Source organism: Leuciscus leuciscus (assembly GCF_965113295.1).
Source record: "Leuciscus leuciscus genome assembly, chromosome: 2".
NCBI lineage: Eukaryota > Metazoa > Chordata > Actinopteri > Cypriniformes > Leuciscidae > Leuciscus > Leuciscus leuciscus.
In genome coordinates, this window is record NC_138726.1 from 51,999,071 (window position 1) to 52,027,060 (window position 27,990).

At 37.6% G+C, this 27,990-nt stretch overlaps 1 protein-coding gene and 3 long non-coding RNA genes across 4 annotated transcripts; all 4 read left to right on the top strand.

Annotated features, from left to right (window-relative positions):
- The first annotated feature begins 525 nt into the window (after positions 1-525).
- LOC309492770 lies at positions 526-5,520 on the top strand. The gene is made up of 6 exons (XR_014203697.1): positions 526-620; positions 695-774; positions 955-1,044; positions 1,778-1,795; positions 5,399-5,415; positions 5,505-5,520. It is a non-coding gene; the product is annotated as an uncharacterized lncRNA (long non-coding RNA).
- A 164-nt stretch (positions 5,521-5,684) lies between these two features.
- On the top strand, positions 5,685-11,664 carry LOC309492771. Its single transcript, XR_014203698.1, has 3 exons — positions 5,685-5,760; positions 5,932-6,048; positions 11,537-11,664. It is a non-coding gene; the product is annotated as an uncharacterized lncRNA (long non-coding RNA).
- Positions 11,665-17,041: 5,377 nt separating this feature from the next.
- Positions 17,042-27,709, top strand: tkfc (triokinase/FMN cyclase). Its single transcript, XM_082161785.1, has 16 exons — positions 17,042-17,112; positions 17,243-17,432; positions 18,534-18,826; positions 18,901-18,979; positions 19,142-19,231; positions 19,833-19,867; positions 19,957-20,041; positions 20,130-20,219; positions 20,391-20,507; positions 21,107-21,223; positions 24,134-24,271; positions 24,393-24,499; positions 25,419-25,522; positions 25,954-25,987; positions 26,480-26,572; positions 26,657-27,709. The coding sequence occupies exons 1-16, from the start codon at positions 17,107-17,109 to the stop codon at positions 26,813-26,815; spliced, it is 1,737 nt and encodes a 578-aa protein (XP_082017911.1). The 5' UTR covers positions 17,042-17,106; the 3' UTR covers positions 26,816-27,709.
- On the top strand, positions 21,235-24,127 carry LOC309492772. Its single transcript, XR_014203699.1, has 3 exons — positions 21,235-22,178; positions 22,795-22,965; positions 23,091-24,127. It is a non-coding gene; the product is annotated as an uncharacterized lncRNA (long non-coding RNA).
- Positions 27,710-27,990: the final 281 nt, after the last annotated feature.

A 27,990-nucleotide genomic window follows, 5' to 3' on the forward strand; every position in this document is an offset into this window, starting at 1 on the left:
GTAAGATGAGAAACTAGCAGAGTTTAAGTCGTTTGTCATAAAAAAAACAATGGCTATCTGAACATCTTTGCCAAACGCAAACCAGTAGGCTACAGAAGTAATCCAATAAATTATCGGGGAGGAACATGCCTTTTTTCATTGCTGGCGAATGGAGGGTCAAGTCTATTTTGACTTTAGATCTCAAAACTCCTCCGGTAGCCCCTAAAAAACGAACAGTCCCTTACGTACATTCAACCACGTCATGTCATATTGTCAACATGGTAGCCTACTTATGAAGCAGAATAGTGGGTCATATGTCTAATGCTTTTTGAAAAGTTAAGGCTTTCTTCTTCATAAAAGAAGAGTCGGACATCATCACATTTTTGTATCATTTTTTATTTATTTACATTAGTAAGCTACAGGACATCGTCTTTCAAAACATGACCTACGCGAAAGAGAAAAAAATTAATGCGTCATTGTACCCAGCACTTCTGAAAATGCACTTCCGAATGTGTCTCTGTCCCCAGCACATTTCAAACCAAACTGAGGTGGACATGGTGATTGTGGCCGATGACTGCGCCTTCGCTCAGCCCAGCAAGGCCGGCAGGAGAGGCTTGTGTGGAACTGTGTTCATTCATAAGGTACCAGAATCAGCTTGACATGGCTATATTAATCAATTTTATTGTTTTTTAATAAATGCCATTTTTCTTTTTAGCTAGCTGGAGCTCTAGCAGAGAAAGGGCTGTCCTTTGGATGAAATTGTTGCATGGGTGAACAAAGCAACAAAAAATATTGGTGAGAAAGACCAGCATAGTACCATTTGGGTTGTTATAGCTTAAATGTTGCAGTTCTAAATAAAAAAAAAAGTGTAATTGTGAAAGTCCAACCACTGTGCTATGTAATATACTATATATATATACACACACTGACATTTTATATACCGGTACAGTTATATATATATTGTTGTTTTAACAGGCACATTGGGTGTTAGTCTGTCTCCATGCAGTGTTCCCGGATGCCTTCCATCTTTCCAGCTTCCACCAGGAGAGATGGAGTTGGGACTGGGTAAGAGAGATCTATAACAAAAAGAGTAAAGATTAAAAAAAATATAGATATTTTAAAATATATTATTTTATGTAGAAGTAAGTATGTGTATATAGCGTTTATGTTTGTGTTTAATCACAATTAATTGATTTGACAGCAGATATATATATATATATATATATATATATATATATATATATATATATATATATATATATATATACACTCATTTATTTAAACAAAATTTCAGTAAAAACAGTAATATTGAGAAATTTTAATAGAATTTAAAATAATATTTACATTTACATTTACATTTAGTCATTTAGCAGACGCCTTTATCCAAAGCGACTTACAAATTAGGACAAAATTCAGCGAGACAAAAACAAAATTTATTTTAAAATGTAATTTCTTCCTATGATGCAAAGCTGAATTTTCAGCATCATTACTCCAGTCTTCAGTGTCACATGATCGTTCCTGCTCAATAAACATTTATTACAATTATCAGTGTTGAAAACAGATGTGCTGCTTAACGTGATACATTTTTTCAGGACTCTTGATAAATAGACCAGCAAAAGAAAAGCATTTATTTAAAAAAGGAAATCTTTTGTAACATTATAAATGTCTTTTGCTGATCAATGTCATGTGTCCTTGCATGTCAAATCCTTTAAAAAAAAAATCGTACTGATTCCATACGTTTGAACAGTAGTGTTTATATACTATATTTATATATTAAAATGTACACTTATTTGTATAGGGATCCATGGAGAACCAGGTATTAAGCAGAGATGGGCATAAATACATGGAAATGTATTTAAAATACAAATACAAAATACTGTGTGGAAAAATGTATTTAAATACAAATACAAAATACTGAGTGAAAAAATGTATTTAAATACAAATACAGTATTTTGTATTTTGAAAATACACAAAATACATGTGAAATTGGCCATCCAGTGCAGGTATAGGTCACAGTGAATGAAGAAACTACACAGGCCTGACTTTACATTACACTGACAACCACATCTCTGCTCTTTCTTTCTTTCTTTCTTTCTTTCTTTCTTTCTGGAAATTACAAATAAACTTATGCAAAATAGCAGCCATTTATATACTTATTTCTGGTTCCAATGTAGTCTATTACTTGTGGTGAACATAATTAAAAAATTCATACTGTATGTAAAACTGTGGGAACCTTTTCTGCTATCTAGCAAAGTAAATGGATGGGCGGTATGACCAAAATCTCAATTTTATGTCACAGTAACAATATCATGGTTTCACAATTCTCAATATCAGTTTTGATTCCACAGCATAAACTGAATTTCAAACTCTTTTGAGTTTTTTTGTTTGTTTTTTTTTCTCAGGTAGTCCAATGCTTTTTAGTAATTTTAGTTTATTTGTTTCTATAAGTTTATTCAAATTAGAAAGTGTATCTACATTTTTAAATTAGAATTAATTTAGATTCATTTGACACTATTTATGTACAATAAAACTAAAAGCTGAAGATGTTTGTGATGGATCATTCATCAGTGTTTGTTTTTCCACTCCAACGTTCCAGTAATTCCTGCCCACTAAAAGCTGCACGGATATTTGCTTACCCCTCAAATAGGCCCATCTATGTAAACGATTTAGAAAAAGTTCCATCAATTCACACTTTATATCATCACTATGATATGTCATATCACCCAGCCCTAACATGCAGTAATGCTTTAAACACCAACCGGTCAAGACAGGGCCGCGGGAAGAGGTTTTAGGTTGGGGGTGCTGTTTTTTTTGGGGGGGGGGGGGGGGTCACCACTTTTGAATAAGAAACAATATCAAGACTATAAAACTCCTCAAAAAACGCACACACTCAAACCTGACTGCACATCACATTTTTTACTTTATTGATTCATGCTTTATTCCGGAGTCCCTTTTATTTTATTGCTCCGGAGTCGCATATCAGTCACAAAATGCGCCACGGGGAAGAAAAAAACATCTATAGCCTAAGTCGCACTGGACTAAGTCGCATTTTTTTAGAAATTTATTTCACAAAAAATAAATAAAAAAATGTTACAGACAGTTCTCCGTTACGGACGTGAGCGCTCTAAAGTGGCACTAAAATAATGTTTTAAAACTTTCACAGAGACCTCAAACTGAAAGCACAAAGCCTGTCTTTAAATTTAATTTCGTTTTGTATTAATTGTATCTTAATTTTAATCGATGTTTCATCAACAAATTGTCTGGATTTAATAAGAAGTAGCCTAAATATAGGCTATTGGAAAATAAATAGGCCTAATCAGGATACGGAGGCGCTGGCGAACCTGGGGCCGGGTTTCCCGATAACGATGTATCTTAGCTCTTAAGAGCGCTTTCTACGTGCAAGGTTACGAACGCTCGCAGCAATTCCACGAGCGTTTCCCAAAAGTGCACTTAACATGAACGCGCGAGAACGCGTTTTACGTGCTACTTAAGAGTCGCTGTCCATTCGCGAAGTGCTGAAATACAACCTTATATGGAATCGTATTCTGAACGTTTAGCCTTAATTATTAGGTTTAACCTAATAATCATCATCTGTGGATTAGCAATCAAGACAAGTCTAAAGTCTACATTCAGGCAGAGATAGCCTACTGACAAAATGTATGAACAAAAAGACAAACAAGAAAAGATACCTTTCAAAAAAGATTAAATTAATGTAGGCCTAATTTTAGAGGCGAAACAAAGATGTTATTTTTAACAGATTTAAAGGACACCATACAAATAAGGAAAAACAAAACATCTGGGTGGACATTGCAAACTAACTGCAACCCGGGGTGTTCAAAGATCAAGGAAGGAGGTCCGCAAGAAATGCCCAATACATGGCTGGTTTTCGTGCACGTCAGCAAGTCATTGACCGATTTTTTTATTTATTATTCATCCATATTTTGCCCAGTCTTTGAAGTATATTTCCCACATTGCTTCGTTCTTTTATGATTTTATTTTGTTCATTAATTTAATTTAGATGTGTATTTTTTCTTCCCTTTTTTATTATTTAATTTATACATTCATTAAAAAAAAAGTACAATAAAGTGTACAATAAAAAAGTACAATCAAAACCTTATATTTGTACTCACTTTGCAGTGTAATCTGTTAAATCTAGATAAAAGTGTAATCTGCCGGTTGTCCTGCAGGTGTCCTCATAAATCTGTCTTCTTACGATGCACTTGGGGATGTACGATTACTCCAGAGCACTCGTAGTTCTACGAAGATTTTCAAGTGCTACTTAAGCTACGATGCTTTTGGGAAACAGACCGTAATATTAAGATCAGTCGTACGATCGTTTTTACGATCAACTTAGGCTTACGATGCTTTTGGGAAACGCAGCCCTGGAGCTCGTCTCATAATGAAACTCAGCGTAGGCCTATAAGGTAGCCTATTGCCTCACAGACCTGAGACATAGGCTATAGATAGCTTGAAATGTCTACTTTTAAGCAGAACAATTCAAAACGAAAGAAAACAGACTGCGCTGCTTATGCAATTCGTATGAAATGTGCATTTCTCTCTGGCGCTGCGAAGATCGCGAGTCGTCAACTTCATCTGTCTAGCCGACACTGACATAAAAAATAACTGTTTTATTAGTAAACAATTAAAATGTCTCCTGCTATATTTTACATATTTGCCTGTTCCTTACAAAACACTGACAGTGGGGTTTTTGACGTTTTTTTTTTTTTGTTTTTTTTGTTTTTTGAGCAGCTGCGGACAAATTCTTTCGAAACACAAACACACACAATATTACGTAACACTCTGCGCTTATGTTTTAAAAAGATAATTTAACATATAAATAACAATTTTTAAATAGCCCACTTAAAGTGTTTATTACAAATAAATGACTAAATGCTAAAAATTTATACATTTTAATGAACAAACATATGCGTTGCATTTACAATTCTGTGAAAACAGGGGGTGCTGCAGCACCCCCAGCACCCCCACTTCCCGCGGCCCTGGGTCAAGACTGATTGGCTAACGCTATTTTCCCACTTGTCTGTGCTCTTTTATTCGTTCATGTTAACTGAAGTGAATAATGCACTATTTTAATTTTAATCAACAAGTAGAATTGATCATGACATTCTCACCTTATTCCAAAAAAAATAAAAAAAATAAAAAATAAAAAAATCGCTGATCCAATGTTGAGCTAGTGAATGTCTGAACTAGGTGATGCACAAAATCAGTACCCTGATAAAGAGGTTGAATGGCAAAAAGTATTTTATGTATTTTGAAAATACAAAAATACTCATCTTAAATGTATTTAAATACAAAATACATTTGATTTTTTCAAAGGCTTTAAAATACAAAATACAAAATAGTATTTTGTATTTAAAATACGTATTTTAAATACATGTATCTGAAATACTGCCCATCCCAGGTATTAAGAGATCAAAAGTGAGTCTTTTCAAAATGCCGTTCATCCAATCCTACAATAAAGAGTAATGTATGGTCCTTTGAGATTGATGGTTTTGATTTTTTTTCAGGTGGCCTCTGCCAATGAAGTTGTGAAACTATAGTCACATGACTGATTCCTCAAACAAATCGCATCTGTCCCTGAAGTCAGGTATGATGTGTAACTGGTCAGCAAAGGGTTGATTCAGAAGGTGTGCGTTTACATGAATGTGTATTCAAAAATGTATTTCTCTAAAGGTGGTGCTGTGTGTGAATAATCTTGGTGCTCTTTCATGTTTGGAAATAGTTGTGGTTTCCAAAGCCAGCCGTGAGCCGTACACTGCCTAGGTGAGACTCGAGTAGCACAGCACTAGATTTAAAACATTCAATTTTAGACAAAATATATAGAACTGAATAAATGTTCTTGTTATATCCTAATATTTGCATTTCATTATACTGTTTGGAAATTAGAGTTCTTCAACTGGTGTTGACTGCGTTTGATTCAATTCTCCTTTTCAGAGGACCGTGGGGTGCTGGTTGTCAGGGTGATGTCGGGATTGTTCATGACATCACTGGAGATGGCGGGAATGTCTCTTTCTTTAATGAAGGTTGATGAAGAGATGCTCAGACTGTTTGGTGTGTATAATAATTAGGGGTGACCCCGAATAGTCGAAGATTCGATGCTTCGATAGGAGGAGCCTGATTCGACTACCGATCTCACGGTCGAATGTTCGCAGAGGTGTTATGAAACGAGGATCATGCCACTTTGGCTATATGAGGGCGCTCAATGTCTGATTTCACATAGAACTAGCTTTTATGTAAATACGTTAATATTCAGCCTATTATGATAATGCTGTAGGCCTATATAAAAATGTGCAAAGAAAGAAGCTTTTAATAAATATTTTTTAACGTGCGTGAATAAATCCAAACACCCCGTGACAGATTTAAGTTTCACTTTCAATCCGTGACCGACAGAGGAGCGTCTTCGCGGCAAGGATTTAAATCTTTAACAATGTCTGGGATAAGAAAATCTAAAGTGTGGATATAGGCCTACACGATTAGAAAGGATATTCTACAAGGCTGGATTTAGCATCAGGGAAACCATGATCGCACTTCTGCCGGCCAACGTTAACAAGTTTCACGCATAGACTGGGTTTCACGTTAGAATGTATTTTATCCGCGCGCACAATTTGAAAAGACTCCAACGGACAGACAGAGTGAAAGACGTTCAGGATTTGTTCTCTCGATCAGGTACAAGTGATTTCAAAACTTTTCAGCCGGTTCTAATTTTATTTTTGGATGCTGTGAACATTTTTAGCTAAAAAGACTGTCTCTCCAGTTTAGCATTTATTGTTGTTTCTGCAGTTAAAAAGACAAAGTTGAAAATTCTGGCTACTATCGTTATTTCAATAATTTATTTATTTTTATTTTATTTATTAATCTGTCAGGGTTATCTAATCTAACTATTTGTGGCTTGTGTTTTGAATATATGTTCCCCTGCACTTTAGGCATTTTGCACACATTTGCTCCTCATCCTGTGACTTGATTCTGATTTATTTCGTTTTGTATTTTTATTTATTAGAAACAGGGCCGGCTTTGCCGACAGGCGACACAGGCGGCCGCCTGGGGCGCCATCTGCTGGACGGGCGCAAAATTGCAGAATAAAAAAAAAAAAGTTAATTAAATATCGTATTATGAAAGCTGCGCACACGCTGTACACTTTTACTGTGCACTGTCCACACACTGCTTGTATTTGTCCATTTCTTTTACTAGATTATACAATCCTAAAAAAACCAGAGTCACTCTGACAGCTGTCAAACTCACGCGCGTTGCTCAGCAACCGGGAGTGGCGCGAAAACATCTGACAGCTGGTTTTAGCGCTTTAAATGATGGGGTAAAAGTACTGACGGTAACAATGTTGCGCTGTTGAGGCTCGCGCAGTTATTTATACCATATTAAAGTTAAGAAACAATAGCCTAGGCTACACACGACCAGAGAGCTGTTTTCCTGAATGCCATCAAGATTGAAACCGAGACTGATTTCACAATAGTTCAATAAACAAATAGTTAAAATTAAGTCACTTACATTTTAGACACAATGACTGTTTTTGTTCTGTTTCAGCAGCGAAAATAGTTCCAAACAAAGATCACAGCAGAACCATCGCGAATCTCTATTGTTGCATTACTGAATGATTCAGCGTTTTGAATGAATCGTTTGAGTCAAAGATTCAATTACCCATTCATAAATGCCTCATTCTGAATAAATGACTCAGTAACTCGCTCATTAAGACGGTCGCCTGCCGCCTCCTACTGGCGGTTTAGTTTCATAAAGTATCATTCTTTTCAACATTCCTTATTTGTATATTCAAAAATATTTAAAATAATCTAATTTAATACAGTTATAAATTTTAATGTAAATTATTTAATTTGATTGGTAACAGCCTAGTGTCTTATTCATTTAATTGAATATATTGATCAAATTTAAGAATTTGAAATGAAAGATGGAGCATACATTTAATCAAATTAGGGGGAAAATGCCCTTTATAAAAGGTACAAGAAATTAGTGTTTTCAAACAGTGATGTACTGAAACATTGACAATTTAAGATTGAAGGGAGTAAGGCCTCTGTTTAGGCTATTAAGGAAATGTAATTTTGCCAAAAGAAGAACTTTTATTTTAAATAAATGTTCATTTTAAATCAGCCTACTTCAGTGTGATATGTTACCATATTATCATGCTTAACACTAAGAAATTTGAATAATTGTATTGTGATGATCAGATGCAGATATCTAAATCAAAGAATATGGGCTGTTTGAAGGTGGATTATTTATTTTTAACAGTGGATTCGGGGGACTCAAAGTGCACCAGATTAATGAATTTATCTTTAAAATGTACAATATTTTCTTACGGGGGGGCATGCCCCCGGACCCCCCTAGAAGTACCAAGTTCCACAAAACAAAAATAATGTGGGAAACACATTAGGCTATATGATCATCTGCAAAAAATGGGGGGCGGGGAGGGCACTCTCGCCTTGGGCACCAAATAACCTAGAGCCGGCCCTGATTAGAAAGGTATATTCTGTTCTAATTTAATTTAGTAAATTAATTGTTTATTTTTTTCGGTGCATCGATGTTGTGCTGTAGGCTGGACTGCTCGCACAGGTAATTTAGCCGATTTAATTTGATTTGCATGTGAAATGCAAATCTGCAGTGTGGCCTTTCTGGAGTTATTTATGTTATTTCTTAGTTTTATTGATCAAAAATGTTTTTATACATTTTCTTCTATATCTTTGTGTGGTTTTCTGTACATCGCGGCTTTGAAACGTTAAAGCCCCGCCCCCAGCCCCACCCCCATACACATGATTCGACTATTAGTCGACTATAGGCAAGACATGACGATTCTGATTCGACTATGAAAATCCATAGTCGGGGACAGCCCTAATAATAATATTATTATTATTATTATTATTATTACTCACTGATAGTTCCGGGTAAGCAGACGCGCATCCGGATGGTGGGCCAGGCCCATGCAGGGGGTCAGGACATGGGTCGTGGCATGGCGTGGGCGGACCTGGGCCGTGGCATGGCGTGGGCGGAACAGGCTGTGCAGGCGGCCAGGGCGGAGCAGCTGTGCAGGAGGCCTGGGCGGACCTGACAGTTCAGGTGGCCAGGGTGGACCTGACAGTTCAGGTGGCCAGGGTGGACTAGACAGTTCAGGGGACCATGGTGGCGCGGCTTCCATGGTCCTATCAAGGGACCCACTGGCCCCCTCCCCCCAAAATTTTCTTGGGGGCAGCTATGGGGTAATGGTCTGGAATAGATATCAGCTCAGGAACAGACATGACGTGAAAAGTCTCAGGCTCGGCAGACGTGACGTGAACAGTCTCTGGCTCGGCAGACGTGACGTGAACAGTCTCTGGCTCGGCAGACGTGACGTGAACAGTCTCTGGCTCGGCAGACGTGACGTGAACAGTCTCTGGCTCGGCAGACGTGACGTGAGCAGTCTCTGGCTCGGCAGACGTGACGTGAGCAGTCTCTGGCTTGGCAGACGTGACGTGAACTTCAAATGTGTGCACCGACCACACACACCATATGGTTGTGGCCATAATGGTTAGTGTAGCGGTTACTGAGGGCTCAAGATTAGTGGCAGCCATCTCTGCTGAGGGCTCAGGTTCAGGCGTGGTGGCGGCCATCTCTGCTGAGGGCTCAGGTTCAGGCGTGGCGGCGGCCATCTCTGTTGAGGGCTCAGGTGACGTGGTGGCGGCCATCTTGTCCGAAGACACTGGTTCGTTGGCGGCCATCTTGTCCGGAGACACTGGCTTGGCGGCGCCCATCTTGTCCGGAAACACTGGCTCGGCAGCAGACGTGGCGTGAACAGACTCAGACTTGGCAGGCATGACGTGAAGAGGCTCAGGCTTGGCAGGCATGACGTGAAGAGGCTCAGGCTTGGCAGGCATGACGTGAAGTGGCTCAGGCTTAAAAAATGAATTTTTCCCCCTGGCAATAGGGACCGCACCGGATCGTTCAGCCCAAAACGAAAAATGTCTTTAAGAGCCACATCATAAAATTTTACCTGCCAACACAGTCCACAAAATTCCTCCACATACGTTTCCAGGGGAAGATTCCCCTGGCGTAGGTTTAGGAGAGCAACCGCCGGGTTCATTGTTGGGGGTCAAGTATTCTGTAATGGTGATCCACTGGAGGCAAGTTGTAAAGAGAACCCAAGTGCAGCTTTATTTCAAATAAAACAAAACATGAAACATAAACATGGCTGGGCATGAAAACAAAAACCGTGGTATGAACTTGAACTTACACAACAGCAGATTACAGGGAATGGCAGGATGGCCTACATGGCAGGATCACATGACTTACAAGGGTCACATGACAGACAAGGAAACATGACATGACACAGAAACATGACAAGAACAGTGTTGTTTTTGGCAGCCCTTTTAGTTTTAGTCTTAGTCTTAGTCTTTTGGACGAAAATGCTTTTTAGTTTTAGTCACATTTTAGTCACTTATAAACTTGATAGTTTTAGTCAAGTTTTAGTCGACGAAAACACAAAAAGGTTTTAGTCAAGTTTTAGTCGAGTGAAAACACAAAAAGGTTTTAGTCAAGTTTTAGTCAATTTTAGTAAAAAAAAAAAAAAAAAGTAGTCTTTAACAAATTAATTTAGGTTAAAAAGTATTGGAAATGGGCTTAGGTTTGACAGGTTGTAGCAAGTGTTGCAATTCGAGTGTTGTAACTCAATTCAATTTGAGCTACTACAACATTATACACAGATAAAGTGGTAACAGTGGAATCACTGTTTTACTCCAAAAAAGCCAGGAATAAAAACATTCTTACTTTGGCAATTGTGGCTTTATTATATAATTAGTTAAATAATAATTAATGTTATAATCTAAGTTATATAAGAATTATATATTACTTTGTACCAATTAGCCTACTAAACTAATGCTCGGACACACACGGTCTCTCTCGCGTACACTCGGTCTCTCGCGCGCGCAGACTCACTCGGTCTCTCCCGCGCACTGTCGCTCGCTCGCGCAGTTCGTTTCGCTTTTGTCCAGTCCGGCGCCTCATATCGAAGATGTGTGGCGAGTGACTAGCCGCAGCCGCAGGTGTGTTGTTGTTGTGTGGAATCTGGTGCGCGGCATGGCGGCAGCCGGGTGGTGGGTGTACCCAAAACAAGGATAGGAAGCGGCAGTATTGCTGATACTTTTTTAGCTCAAAACAGACAGATTTCACGCAAAATAGGCAGAAATTACATGCATTGTGAACGTCAGACTTATAATCATTTTCGTTTCGTCTCATCTCGTCAACGAAAACTCGAAAACGTCTCGTCATGTTTTAGTCACCTTAAAGCCATTTTTAGCTAGTCATCGTCACGTTATCGTCATAAAAAAAAGGTGCGTCAACGAAATCATTTTGTTATCGTCATCGTTGACGAAAACAACAATGGACAAGAACAAACCCAAAATCGTGACACCAACGTGCACCAGGTGCATTTTTGACATAACACGTCACCCAGCATACCCAGTTAAAAAAAGTCACCGCTCGCAACTAATATATATATATATATATATATACACTATAAATACATGTATCACTGATTTGTCTTTCTCAGATGCTAAAACCACAGCCCCGGCCTGGCCTAACCTCAGCACGACCTCTGTGAGTGGGAGGAACCTGTTCATGGAACCTGCAGAAAAACCTGCCGCAGCTTCAGATAAATATCATGAAGGTAGAAAAAAACACAAAGAAACTATTTAACTAATAATATACATAAATTATTTATAATAAATAATTAACATAATTAATAATGAACATTTACTGATAATAAAATAATATAAATGCACGACTGTTTAAAGGAACATGCCTGTAAGGAGGATGTAGGCTGAGTAGAATCCATAAGCGGGTCTTTATTAAAGGATCTGAGCATAAAATCCTAACAATAGTCACAACTCGTAGTCAGGTCACAGGCCTTGGTCGAAGCACAGGTAAAACAATCCAATAGCAGACAAATCCAAAAAACAGCAATCCAAAAGCATGAGTCAAAAGGCAAAACAATGGTCATAACTGTAGTCATCAAAAGAGAATGGTAGAACGCTTAGTAAGGCAGAGAACTGGCAATACTTCGCAATAAGGCAGTGATAGCACATGGCTTAAATACAGGGTGACAGGAAATGACAAGACAGGAAATGATGTGGCAGGAACAGGAAGTAACAGAGTTCAATATTCAGGTGATGGACTGGTGCCTGATCAAACGTTACAACGCCGACTTTTTGGGACTTTAGCTTAAACACCGTATCCCCCAGAGTTAGATAAGTCCATACATACCCTTCTCATCTCCGTGCGTGCTGTAACTCTGTCTGACGCACCCAGACTGGAGGTAAACGGCTCCAGCTAGCATACTGCTCCCAATAAGTGACAAAATAACACCAACATTTTCCTATTTACATGTTGTGATTTGTATAGTCACAGCGTGTACAAATAACAAGGTCACATGAGACACAGCCATCTTCTAACCTATATACAGTGTGGGAAAAAAGTATTTAGTCAGCCACCAATTGTGCAAGTTCTCCCACTTAAAAAGATGAGAGAGGCCTGTAATTTTCATCATAGGTACACTTCAACTATGAGAGACAAAATGAGAAAAAAAATCCAGAAAATCACATTGTAGGATTTTTTATGAATTTATTTGCAAATTATGGTGGAAAATAAGTATTTGGTCAAAAACAAAAGTTTATCTCAATACTTTGTTATATACCCTTTGTTGGCAATGACAGAGGTCAAACGTTTTCTGTAAGTCTTCACAAGGTTTTCACACACTGTTGCTGGTATTTTGGCCCATTCCTCCATGCAGATCTCCTCTAGAGCAGTGATGTTTCGGGGCTGTCGCTGGGCAACACGGACTTTCAACTCCCTCCAAAGATTTTCTATGGGGTTGAGATCTGGAGACTGGCTATAGGCCACTCCAGGACCTTGAAATGCTTCTTACGAAGCCACTCCTTCGTTGCCCGGGCGGTGTTTTTGGGATCATTGTCATGCTGAAAGACCCAGCCACGTTTCATCTTCAATGCCCTTGCTGATGGAAGGAGGTTTTCACTCAAAATCTCACGATACATGGCCCCATTCATTCTTTCCTTTACACGGATCAGTCGTCCTGGTCCCTTTGCAGAAAAACAGCCCCAAAGCATGATGTTTCCACCCCCATGCTTCACAGTAGGTATGGTGTTCTTTGGGTGCAACTTCTCCTCCAAACATGACAAGTTGAGTTTTTACCAAAAAGTTCTATTTTGGTTTCATCTGACCATATGACATTCTCCCAATCCTCTTCTGGATCATCCAAATGCTCTCTAGCAAATTTCAGACGGGCCTGGACATGTACTGGCTTAAGCAGGGGGACACGTCTGGCACTGCAGGATTTGAGTCCCTGGCAGCGTAGTGTGTTACTGATGGTAGCCTTTGTTACTTTGGTCCCAGCTCTCTGCAGGTCATTCACTAGGTCCCCCGTGTGGTTCTGGGATTTTTGCTCACCGTTCTTGTGATCATTTTGACCCCACGGGGTGAGATCTTTCGTGGAGCCCCAGATCGAGGGAGATTATCAGTGGTCTTGTATGTCTTCCATTTCCTAATAATTGCTCCCACAGTTGATTTCTTCACACCAAGCTGCTTACCTATTGCAGTTGTCTTCCCAGCCTGGTGCAGGTCTACAATTTTGTTTCTGATGTCCTTTGACAGCTCTTTGGTCTTGGCTGTGGTCTTCCATAGTGGAGTTTGGAGTGTGACTGTTTGAGGTTGTGGACAGGTGTCTTTTATACTTTTAAGTTCAAAAAGGTGCCATTAATACAGGTAACGAGTGGAGGACAGAGGAGCCACTTAAAGAAGAAGTTACAGGTCTGTGAGAGCCAGAAATCTTGCTTGTAGGTGACCAAATACTTATTTTCCACCATAATTTGCAAATAAATTCATTAAAAATCCTACAATGTGACTTTCTGGATTTTTTTTCTCATTTTGTCTCTCATAGTTGAAGTGTACCTATGATGAAAATTACAGGCCTCTCTCATCTTTTTAAGTGGGAGAACTTGCACAATTGGTGGCTGACTAAATATTTTTTTGCCCCACTGTATACTGGGAACTATATTCTCAGAAGGCGAAGCACTGCTACTTGGGCGGAGTGATTTGCTCAATCACAACATGTAAATGGGAAAATGTTGGAGTTATTTTGTCACCTATTGGGAGCAGTATGCTAGCTGGAGCCATATCAATGTGATTTCTGAAGGATCATATATGAGTAATGATGCTGTGCCATCACAGGAATAAATTACATTTTAAAATAATAAGAAAATAAATTCACAATATTACTGTTTACTGTATTTTTCATCAAATGTAGCCTTGGTGAGCATAAGACACTTCTTTAATAAAACCTTTTTTTTTATTAAATATAAAAAAAATCGATAAAACAAATGTCCATGGACACAATACACATCAATCTTATTGTCCAGAGCAGTAAATATGACATTTACAGTCAAATTCTGCAACAGAAAACTGTGAACACATACTCAAATGAACACATGTTTTTAAAATGCTGCTTTTCATTCCATATTTGCATATTTTCCTTTCATAAAGCACACATAGAGATACAGATGCAAACAAATGTGACATATGTGATGAAACCAACGTGAGAGAATCGACACTGCAGGAACGACACTGAAATCACTCAGATCTGTCCAACATCAGGTCAGTGTAATATACTGAATACATTTCTTGGTCTTGTTGTTTTACATTGGAATGTATTTTCATTGCTACTATTCCATTATTTGTTGTTCTCGATGTCCTTTAGGAACTCTTGCGTATTTAACTTGAAGAGAAACATGAACAGCACTGTCTCCAAGAACCAAACATCTTCTTTTGGGTTCCGATGCACAGAGCCAGGGTATTCACTTCAACTTTCTGTAATAGCACTAGACTTCATTTTCCTCCTGCCCATCCAAATCTGGGTCCTCTGGCTGGGCACAAGTAATATTAGGATTAGGGGACGTCTGGCAGCCTCGGAAATATATACAATGAACCTTTCTGCACTAGAGGTTTTTGTGATGGTACTTTATTGCCTTTCTATGGTTGCCTTTCTCTTTAACTATGAATACACAATGACCATTGCTACATTATTTTCTGGAAGCTACCTGGTTGGACGACCCCTTATGAACAGCTTGATTTGTGTTGAGCGCTACATAGCTGTGGCTCATCCTGCGATGTACCGCAACCCAGCCTTTGTGAAGCACAGATATATCAGTGCTGGACTGGTCTGGATGCTGATTGTAGTTTATGGAGGACTTTCTGTTTGGACCTATCCACGCAGGCAAACTGAGGTCTACATTTGTTACCTAGCAATCAGCCTGTTGGTGATCACTACTTGTAGTCTAGGAGTCCTCAAGATCCTGTTGAGACCAAGTCCGGGTGAAACACAGAAGGAAGGGATGCACCACCAGAAAAAGAGGGCATTTGTAATTATCACTGGCATTCTAGTTTGCATATCTGTTCCATATAGCCTGGAATGTTTCCTGATCATTATGAATGGACATTTGTCAGACTATACTTTTTGCCTGCTAGCGGGCATCAATTTATGGATAATGCGACCAAGCAGTGTAATGCAATCCATTCTCTTTCTGTCCAAGCAAAAGAAATTGCCATTTGCTAGAAAAGATTATCCATAAAAATGCAGGGGCCTTTATGTTTAATACAAATGTAGTCCTTTGCAAAGTTTCTTCAAATATAACTTTGTATTTGTTAGTTTTGTTCATTTGCCTGCATTAAATAAACACTTTGAGTGTAATGATCTGGTAAAAAAATAATAAAATAAATAATAATAATAATGATGATAATATATATATATATATGAATGATGAAGAACATCAATGTTGTGTAAATGATATATGTGCTTAGTTATATTGCTGATGTAGTAAATTGTGATCGTGTTTAATAGTAAAGAGAGGAAAAAGTGGATATGAGTACTTTACTATTTAAGTATATTATTATTTTTGATTATTATTATTGTTTCTACAAACATTCAGAGAATAATTGGTCATGCATTGGTCATTTTGGTCATAAAAGCAGGATTTATATAGGAGATTAAAACTCATAGTTAATGGGATAGTTCAACCAAAAATGAAAATTCTGTTTGAAAATGACTCACCCTCAAACCCGTAAGAATTTCGTTCATCTTCAGTTCAGAACACAAATGAAGATATTTTTAATAAAATCGGACCCATTTCTATGAGGTGCCCCTATAGGGACATTATTCATAATTACCAAGCATATAGGCCTACATGTACTTTTCCTCTCACATACACATATGAAACCAAATTCATTCACATACTATAATGAAATGCTCACACACATACAAGTGAAATGCTTTTACAAACACAACTGAAAAGCATTTCAGTATGTTGTATGAAAGCATTTCAGTATGTTGTATGAAAGCATTTCAGTATGTTGTATGAAAGCATTTCAGTATGTTGTATGAAAGCATTTCAGTTGAAACGGAAGGTGCTCCGTTTCAACTGAAATGCTTTCATACAACATACTGAAATGCTTTTCAGTTGTGTGAGTGAGAGCGTTTCAGTTGTGTTTGTAAAAGCATTTCACTTGTATGTGTGTGAGCATTTCAGTTGTGTGTGTGAGCGTAATATTTTCAGTTGTATGTATGAGAGCGTTTGTGTTTGTAAAAGCATTTCACTTACAGTAGCCTATGTGTGTGAGCATTTCATTATAGTATGTTAATGAATTTGGTTTCATATGTGTGTATGTGAGAGGAAAAGTAGCCTACATGTATATGCATGGTAATTCTGAATAATGTCCCTAGGGGCACCTCATGCATTTCTTTCCCTCCTTTGACAGCAATGCAACTACCACTTTGATGCTTCAAAAAGTTCATTAGAGATCGTAAAACTAATTCATATGAATTTAGTCAAAATTTTCTGAAGAGACTCGTTCGCGTAATATGATGAACATATTCAATTTAGGCTTTTATTTATATAAACAGTATTGTAAAAAATTCCGTCAATGACGGGAAAGAGTTAAAAATATAAACTGGGGATGAACGCTCGTGTTCTGGGGCGGGCTTCGTGGCGTCATCGTCATAGATGCTTGCGGAAGTGATCAAAGGCCGAAGGTTGTGCACTGACTGCAGGCGTGATGGAGGTATGTAGCGGTGTCTCCTGCAGGAATATTGCAACAAACTTGTAACATGTTGATTGTGCAAAGCATATGATTTTGAAACAACTGTTCAGTAGTGACTGGGTGATGTATTATTTTTATACGGTTGGAGCAGGTGCGGAGTAAATTATTGAACTCGGTTGAGAAGTGTGTGGACGAGGCTTTGGAGGGTCTCGTCAGGAGTACCGGGGGTCTGGCGCTGCTGCGGGGGCACAGAGTTGTGCTGCGGTCCGATCTAGAGAACATTAAGGGAAAGGTAGCGTTGCTGTCCGGAGGAGGATCTGGCCATGAACCCGCACATGCAGGTAATGCGTGAAACAGCAGCACCTCCTCTATTCTATTGTGCAATGTTCGTAACTGTATTTAGAAAGAAAGAAAGAAAAAGAAGAAGCACATATGATTTAGTTATTAAAATTACATTAGTTGCTGTAATCTGATGTAGTCAGGTGGAACCAGACATTTTAAATTATATTTTTTCAATATAGTCAAGTCAAAAATCTAGTCAAGTCAAAAATCTATTCATTTTTGACTTGAATAGAACAGGTTCTTTTAGATTATATGATGCACTTTTTAGGTCACCTGACAAAACATTAAAGTAAAGCCCTGTGCACACCAAGAGGGAATATGATATTGTATCATTTTAATGCATTATATCACAAATGCATTCCTGTTTGGTCCTTAAACTGGTTTGTTTGCAGTTTTAAGGTGATTTTACAGTATTAACAATAACTAAAGTAAAGTTTGTGGTTACCATAGTCCATTTTTCTAACATTTACACTACTGTTAAAATCTTTGGGGTCAGTAAGAATTTTTTTTTATAGAAAAAATCTTTTAAGAAAAGATTTGTTGGAAATTAGTACTTTTATTTCAGCAAGGACACATTCAATTGACCAGAAGTCATTTATAATGTCAAAAAAGATAAAAATTTTCTATTCATCAAAGAATCCTCACAAAATGCATCATTGTTTCCACAGCACAACTGCTTTAAACATTGATAAAAATAAGAAATATTTTTTGAGCAGCAATCGAATCAGCATATAATAATGATTTCTGAAGGAGAATGTGACACTGAAGACTGGAGAGTAATGATGCTGAAAATTCAGCTTTGCATCACAGCTTGACATTGCATTAAATATATGAACGAATTTGAAAGAAGTTCTTTTAAATTGAAAAAATATTTCACAATACTACTGTTTTACTGTATTTTTGAGCATAAGAGACTTCTTTAAAAACATTAAAACATATTTTATGTAGTGTACTTTTATGCATGTGGCAGATGCTTTTAGCAAACATGACTTGCATATGAATAGTTGTAAACGTTTTTATGCATTCCCTGGGAATTGAACCTATGAGCTTGGTGTTGCTAGTGCCATTGCTGTACTTGAGCTACTGTCACTCTCACTCAGGTTACATTGGCAGGGGGATGCTGTCCGGAGCTGTGGCGGGAGCAGTGTTTGCGTCCCCTCCTCCGGGAAGTGTCCTGGCTGCCATCCTGACTCTGTGGAAGGGAGGCGCCTCAGGAGTCCTGCTCATCGTGAAGAACTACACGGGTGACCGTCTAAACTTTGGCATAGCTGTCGAACAGGCCAGATTGCAGGGCGTCCAGGTGGACATGGTGATTGTGGCCGATGACTGCGCCTTCGCTCAGCCCAGCAAGGCCGGCAGGAGAGGCTTGTGTGGAACTGTGTTCATTCATAAGGTACCAGAATCAGCTTGACATGGCTATATTAATCAATTTTATCGGCTTTTAATAAATGCCCTTTTTCTTTTTAGCTAGCTGGAGCTCTAGCAGAGAAAGGCTGTCCTTTGGATGAAATTGTTGCATGGGTCAACAAAGCAACAAAAAATATTGGTGAGAAAGACCAGCATAGTACCATTTGGGTTGTTATAGCTTAAATGTTGCAGTTCTAAATTATTATTATAATTTTTTATTGTGAAAGTCCAACCACTGTGCCATGCAATATACTGTATTTATATATATACACTGATTTTATATATATTGTTGTTTTAACAGGCACATTGGGTGTTAGTCTGTCTCCATGCAGTGTTCCTGGATGCCTTCCATCTTTCCAGCTTCCACCAGGAGAGATGGAGTTGGGACTGGGTAAGAGAGATCTATAACAAAAAGATTATTTTAAAATGTATTATTTTATGTAGCATTAAGTACGTGTATATAGCGTTTATGTTTGTGTTTAATCACAATTAATTGATTTGACAGCAGATATATATATATATATATATATATATATACACATTTATTTAAACAAAAGTTCAGTAAAAACAGTAATATTGAGAAATTTTTATAGAATTTAAAATAATTTTTCTATATGAATATATTATTTTAAAATGTAATTTATTCCTATGATGCAAAGCTGAATTTTCAGCATCATTACTCCAGTCTTCAGTGTCACATGATCCTTCCTGCTCAATAAACATTTATTATAATTATCAATGTTGAAAACAGATGTGCTGCTTAACGTGATAAATTTTTTCAGGACTCTTGATAAATAGACCAGCAAAAGAACAGCATTTATTTAAAAAAGGAAATCTTTTGTAACACTATAAATGTCTTTTGCTGATCAATGTCATGTGTCCTTGCATGTCAAATCCTTTTAAAAAAAATCTTACTGATTCCATACGTTTGAACAGTAGTGTTTATATACTATATTTATATATTAAAATGTACACTATATTTATTTGTATAGGGATCCATGGAGAACCAGGTATTAAGAGATCAAAAGTGAGTCTTTTCAAAATGCCGTTCATCCAATCCTACAATAAAGAGTAATGTATGGTCCTTTGAGATTGATGGTTTTGATTTTTTTTCAGGTGGCCTCTGCCGATGAAGTTGTGAAAACTATAATAAGTCACATGACTGATTCCTCAAACAAATCGCATCTGTCCCTGAAGTCAGGTATGATGTGTAACTGGTCAGCACAGGGTTGATTTCTGAAGGTGTGCGTTTGCATGAATGTGTATTCAAAAATGTATTTCTCTAACAGGAGACAAGGTGGTGCTGTGTGTGAATAATCTTGGTGCTCTTTCATGTTTGGAAATAGCTGTGGTTTCCAAAGCAGCCGTACACTGCCTAGGTGAGACTCGAGTAGCACAGCACTAGATTTAAAACATTCAACTTTAGACAAAATATATAGAACTGAATAAATGATCTTGTTATATCCTAATATTTGCATTTCATTATACTGTTTGGAAATTAGATGTCTTCAACTGGTGTTGACTGCGTTTGATTCAATTCTCCTTTTCAGAGGACCGTGGGGTGCTGGTTGTCAGGGTGATGTCGGGATCGTTCATGACATCACTGGAGATGGCGGGAATGTCTCTTTCTTTAATGAAGGTTGATGAAGAGATGCTCAGACTGTTTGGTGCGTTCGCTTTAAATACAATTTTACATGCACACTTCACTGGATGACATTGGAATCATTAGTTAGTTCTCAGAAAATGAGTGTTATAATGACAGCGCTAACATGAATATTAAACACATGAACAAAGTTTCACTGCACACAGCATCTTTAAGATGATAAAATTGCTCATTTGCCAGTATACTCTGAAATTAATGCATATGTAGTGAATTTACAGTATACTGTAAAACTGTATACACATACATATATAGTATGTAGTGCAGTGTATGTGAAGTGTCACTGATTTGTATATTGTACAGTATATTCACTATATATATCAGTAGCATGCGGTCCATATAAGCTGCGAATGCTCTGCATACCGAAGTCATTCATGGACTCGCTGATTAGTATTAACACTATAAATTACTATAAATTCCCTTGTTTGTGGTGTGTCACCGCGGTGTCACCAAAAGTCACCGCTCGCAACTAATATATATATATATATATATATATATATATATATATATATATATATATATATATATATATATATATATATACACACACTCACACTCACACACACTCACACATTCACATATATATCACTAATTTGTCTTTCTCAGATGCTAAAACCACAGCCCCGGCCTGGCCTAACCTCAGCACGACCTCTGTGAGTGGGAGGAACCTGTTCATGGAACCTGCAGAAAAACCTGCCGCAGCTTCAGATAAATATCATGAAGGTAGAGAAGAGTGCAAAATATTAATTTTTCAAAATGTAGTCATATGTGCCTCAATTACATTAAAGGGGTGGTTGATTATGATTCACGTTTCTAACTTAAGCTAGTGTGTAATGTTGCTGTTTGAGCATAAACAACATCTGCAAAGTTACAAAGCAAGGAAGATATTTGCTTTTTAAGAAATTGCTTTTTAAGGACTACAACAAACGGCTGGTCGGGACTACACGACATTCCCCCTGGGTTAGTGACATCACCATCCCTAAAATTTACATAAACCCCGCCCACGGAACACGATTTATAGATCATCAAGACAGAACATGCTAATCAATGACTAGAAGATAACCACATACAGGAAGAAGAATCGGAAATGACGCATATTGCATCTTAAGGTTGTCCGTACGTCCAGACGCTAACCGTGCGTCGCCGTTTACATCGGGATATTGCCAATTGATTACAAATTCCATGTATACAGGAGTAACTCTCTCAGCTCACGCATGTAAACGGGTTATTCCAAATGTTTCAGAAACCCAAATAGTGACCTTAACCCGACCATCACCCGAATTTTAACAGCTTGTAAACGTAGTCATTGACTCTGTTGACATCATCTGACTCCGGTTTGAACATAAAAGGCTAAAAGTGTTAGAAATTTTCAGTGCATGTCGGTGTGAGGTAAAATGACACGAGCTCTTGAAGCTCCGCCCCCTGTGCTGGGAGCAGCAGCTCATTTGCATTTAAAGGAACAAACACAAAACGGTGCGTTTTTGCTCACCCTCAAAAAGTGACAACTTTAACATGCTATATAAAAATATCTGTGGGGTATTTTGAGCTAAAACTTCATATACACACTCTAGGGACATCAAAGACATATTTTACATCTTGTGAAAAGGGCATTATTAGATGAATTCAACTTTATTGTCATTTCACAAGTACAGGTACAAGGCAACGAAATGCAGTTTAGGTCTAACCAGAAGTGCAATAGCAACAAGTGCAGGATATACAATGGTTGCATAAGTGCAGGACATGGATATGTAGATATGACTATTACTATAAACAGGATTTTACAGATAGTTTTGTACTATGAATATAATATACTGTACAAATGGCTATTACTATGAACAGAATTTACAGATAGATATGTACTGAATATAATATACAGATGGCTAATACTATAAACAGAATTTTACTGTTGAATATGTACTATGAATATAATATACAAATGGCTATTACTATGAACAGAATTTACAGATAGATATGTACTATGAATATAATATACAAATGGCTATTACTATGAACAGAATTTACAGGTAGATATGTACTATGAATATAATATACAAATGGCTATTACTATGAACAGAATTTACAGATAGATATGTACTGAATATAATATACAGATGGCTAATACTATAAACAGAATTTTACTGGTGATATGTACTATGAATATAATATACAAATGGCTATTACTATAAACAGAATTTTTACAGATAGATATGTGCAGTGAACATAGTATACAGATGGCTATTACTATAAACAGAATTTTACAGATAGATATACGCAATAAGTTAGGCTAAGATGAGCAGTATAACAATGGATTTAAAATAGTGCATATAAAGTATGGACAGAAGCTATCCAAGTAAAAGTGCAGTTGAAAGTGATTGCATATTGCAGTTAAAGTACGGTATTGCAAAATGCATATATAAACAGTTGGTACTGTAAATAAAGTTGGCAGTGCAATTGAGCATATTCCAGTTAAGGTAAAGTAGTGCAAGATGCATATGTAAACAGTTGTTACTGTAATAAACAGTCAGCAGTGCAAATGAACATTCCAGTATTGCAAATAACAAATGAAGGCAGATGTGAGGAGGGAGAGGAGAGTCTAGCAGTATATGAGGGGAGTGGGATCAACAAGGGTTAGAGTTCAATAAAGAGACAGCTCTGGGGAAAAAAAAACTGTTCTTTAGTCTGCTGGTCCTGGTCCGGAGGCACCTGAAACGCCTGCCGGAGGGCAGGAGAGAAACCAGTCTGTGGGCTGGGTGAGAGGAGTCCTTAAGGATGCTGCGAGCTCGATGCAGACAGCGTTTCCTCTGGATGTGCTCGATGGCTCGACTATACCACCCCTTTAAAAAGAACACAAAGAAACTATTTGCATAATAATATACATAAATTCGTTATAATAAATAATTAACATAATTAATCATTAACATTTACTGATAATAAAATAATATAAATGCACGACTGTTTAAACGCTTGGGGCCAGTGCAAGTCTTGGTGAGAATAAAGGCCTATAAAGCTATAAAACTATAATGATACCTATATTAGCATCCACACCAGGGCACGATATCGTTCTGTTTATTATAAGCACGCTGCAGTTTAGTCGTCTGTCGCTTTAAATGCTCGAGCTCTGAAAGCAGGGTGGATTCTGATTGGCTGTCAATATTTTTAATAGTTCTGAAAGTGATTCCAACCGTATCGTTCTTCTGTGCCGTTATCGTTAAACTTGTGGTGTGGACTCTGCTATTCTTTTATATTTAGAACAATTTTAGAACTATATCTTTATCGTTATCGTCCTTGGTGTCTCTTATTTTCACCAAGGCTGCATTTATTTATTTTAAATACAGTAAAAACAGTAATATTGTGAAATATTAAAAGAATTTAAGTAGCTGTTATCTATTTCAATATATTTTTAAATGTAATTTATTCCTGTGATGGTAAAGATGAATCAGAATTCTCTGATGAAAAGAAAGTTCAAAGGAACAGCATTGAAATAGAAATCTTTTGTAACATTATAAATGTCTTTACTGTCAATTGAATGTATCTTTTAGTATTAAAGTATTTTAAAAAATCTGACTTGATCAGTATTGTATATTTACTGAAATACCCGAAGCACTTCATCGACACATTGGTGCTGCTTCACAGGCTCACTTTCTTCCGTCATTCGCCTGGTTTTGGAGTCCGTGTGCAAGATCCTCCTGCAGCGCCAAGAGGAACTCAATGCGTTGGACCGCGCAGCAGGGGATGGAGATTGTGGGAGCACACATGCTCTTTTAGCTAATGGTAAAACTTTTTCAACATTCAAACCATACACATTATTTAAACCAACATATTGCTTAATTTTGTGTTCATATATAAAATTATTAAAAGGTTTCACTTGCCTTTACAATGTGGTCTACTTCAGCCATTCAGGAGTGGCTCCAGACCAGCCGAATCCCTGGAAACCTTGGCCAGCTTCTAGCAGATCTGGGTCTGTTGGTCCAGGAAAGGATGGGAGGATCATCAGGGGCGGTATGTGAATGTGTTCAGACACTTGACGCGCTAAACCAGTGCTTGAGCTGATAAATTACTCTAATGGCCCGTTCACACCAACAACAAAAACTGTATAAGCGTCCACACCAGCGGTTGATATTGTTCTGTTTATTCTAAGCGCACTGCAGTCGTCTGCTGCTTTAAATGCTCGAGCTCTTACAAGTCTGGTGGATTCTGATTGGCTGTCAATGTTTTTATCGTTCATCAGCTGGATTTTAATTTTTTTTTATTAAAGTGATTCCAATGATATCGTTCCTTTATGCCGTTATAATTATAGTTTTGGTGTGAATTCTGCTGTTTTTTTTATATTTGGAATGATTTTAGAACTATATCTGTATCGTTATAGTTATCGTCCTTGGTGTGATCGGGGCATAAGGGTGTGTTCACACTTGTAGTTCGGTTCTCTTGATTTGTTTGGTCTGCTCTGTACCAATAAAAAAATTATACATTTAGTTCTGGTTTACTTAGTGTTCACACTGTCATTTTTAACACTGAACCTAAACATACAAAACCAAAAATAAAACGGCTTTTATGATCTATATTTTGCGACTGAACTTACCAAACATCCAAAACAGTGTTGTGCGCTGGGCTAAACACAGTCATTGTATGTGCGAAGCCTAAATATGATGGTATTTTGACCAGCTGAGAACTCGCGAAGAGCTTATGAAATGTGTAAAGCAGTCAAAATTAACAGCAGGAATTCTTCTATTGCATTAAATGAAGATCTAGATCTAGGAGACAGCATTTCCGACACTTATACCGAACTGTAACGGAGAAGAACCAGGTATGCTCGAGCATTCTGTCCTTTTAGGGTCGCATCTTGTGACATCATGTCCAGTTTTATTTTTATGTCTTTCTCATGAAATGATCAAATGATCCGTTACCTTTTTCTCCCCAGTTATATTGCTTGTTTTTGTGCGCGGCTGCCCCTTATCTCAAACAAAACAGTGATGGTGCTGCTTGGGCCAAGGCATTGCATGCTGGGACCGAGGCCATGAAAAGGTCAGTGACGGGTCATTGTCATTTTTGCCAAGTCAGGTTCTGTCTGAAAATGTAGTCCTAATCCTATCCCTACCCCTAAACCTAACCCTACCCATAAGTTATCCCTAAAATCAGAGGGAAATGATGGTGAATAACACTGATGTAGAAGCACCTAACACTGGTTGTAACCCTAAACGTGACATAAACTGTAAACTTGTCCCTTAAATCTGATTGGTTGATTGGAATGATGTTCCAGGATCAACAAAGATGTTGATTTAGGAAAATGTTGTACGTCAGGGACACCAGTATTAAATGAACTCATTCTCAATTGTTTTCCTTCATTAGTATTTTCAGTTTATTAGAATATACATGTTGCCAGGTTTACAGTTTGGCACAGAGTATAAAGATGTGCGTCATTTTATTGCAAATGTATTCCTTGTTTTTTCCGACAGATATGGAGGTGCTGAACCAGGAGATCGGACCATGGTATGATTGAGACAGGAATTAAGAGTCAAATTCTAGTTTTAGTCATTTTTGCACACAAAACATTTCTTATCAAGCAGCACAACTGTTTCCAACATTGATAATAATATGATTGTGGAAACTGATATTTATTCGGAGTAGAAATCTTTTGCAACATTATAAATGTCTTTATTGTCACTTTTGACCAATTGAATGCATCTTTGCTGAATAAAAGTATTAATTTCTTTCAAAAAAATTGTCTTTTGAACAGTAGTGTAGTTCCCTGTTTACCTGAATAGTTTACTGAATGTACATGATCAGTATTTTGGATAAATATGTGTAGGCTATTGGCAAACACTACTGACCGTTTATATCCATGTATCAATGATTAATCTGCCTTGGGAAGTGTTTTTGAAATAATTAACCTGCAAGTCTTATCCTTGGACCTTTTATTAAATCAAATCTTTTGATACCTGCAAATCATTGATGAAACTGACCCTCTGTGTTATCTTTTAGCTTGATGCCCTATGCCCTGCTGTGGAGGAGTTGATGAAACTTTCCACAGCACCTCCTGATGGTCACATGGCTATACTACAAGCAGCAGTGGAGGTATGAACAATCACTTTAGCAATTTTGATGTTTTCTCATAATTTCTTGCATCTATAATATTGGCCTCTTGCCTATCTGTTACAGAAAGCAGATTTAGGAGCCGAATCTACACGCAGTCTCACTGCAAGGGCTGGACGTGCCAGTTACGTTGCGTCTGAACATTTGACCCAGCCTGACCCTGGTGCCGTGGCGGTAGCCGCCATTCTGAGGGCCATACTCCAATCTTTGAAGGCGGAGAGTTAAAGAAGCTCACCATCAATATGCAGATTCTTAAAGTGCCCCTATTATGCCATTTTAAAGGTTCCTAATTTCATTTTGGAGGTCTCCTACAATAGGTTTACATGCATGCAAAGAAATTTTTTTTTTATTATTACATAATATACATTTCACATCTCCTAATTTTTCAAAGAGTCTGTAACCGGTTCCTTCGAATGTAATATTCAGTCTCTCTAAACCCTTCCTATCTGAGAGCCTACTCTGCTCTGATTGGTCAGATGGCCCAGTCTGTTGTGATTGGTCTACTCTGCTCGTTCAGACGGCCCTGTTTGTTGTGATTGGTCGACCAGTCACAACAATTGTTGGAAACGAAACGACCATTACCATATCTGAATTTCAGCTCCGGATCTTCCTCAGCACAGTGATACGAACAGTAAAAATGGCGTCAGTTTTTCCACATCAATTTCAGTGTGAGTCCTCGTCCTTTTGAAGTGCATCAAAGTGGATTCGCAGTTGTCTTTTCAACAATGCGACAACATGAACCAAACTCTTTCAGGCCTCCGCTACAACTGCAGTTTTTGAGGGTCAAAGTAGATGTTGTTCGGTAATATTCAAAAAAGTGTAATGGGGCACTTTAGGGAACAGTAAAGCAAAAGGCTTGTAAAAAAAAAACACAAAGGTTTGCTAACATTGATTTGTGCAGATCTTCAAAGATGTGAATGATTTGAAAAACATTGAAATACTTTCTCTGATCCCAGTTAAATGTGATATAAGTTGACACCCCTGAAGAGTGTAAAACTGGCTCTGCTGCATTTTCAACATTACACTATTTTTGACCAACATAGAAATACTGGCTCAATCAATCGTGTTTAACACAAACCTGTTTAAAACAGTCATTCTTTTTTGTGTTGCAGTTTGGTGCAGAATTTACACTCTTCAGCTTTAATGAAAATGGTGAAAATATAAAGAATCCATCAATACACTACCATTAATGAAACAATAATAGTGACTTTAGTAGTGACTTTAATAGTGAATAATAGTATTTTTTTTATTATGTTTTATTTTTCTACTGTTGTAAACAGTTATGGTAATTTAATGCAGATATGTAAAAAAAATAAAAATAATTTAAGGGATTATGCTTTTAATGCAAAATGAGCATTATTAAAGGCCAATTTAACACCAAATGTTTTAACAAAGTAATT

Bases quoted from the DNA above. Each gene is read 5' to 3' on its own strand.
- tkfc (XM_082161785.1), top strand. The intron at 21,224-24,133 runs GTAGAGAAGAGT...GCTGCTTCACAG, and splicing joins TTCAGATAAATATCATGAAG to GCTCACTTTCTTCCGTCATT. The intron at 24,500-25,418 runs GTATGTGAATGT...TTTTCTCCCCAG, and splicing joins TGGGAGGATCATCAGGGGCG to TTATATTGCTTGTTTTTGTG.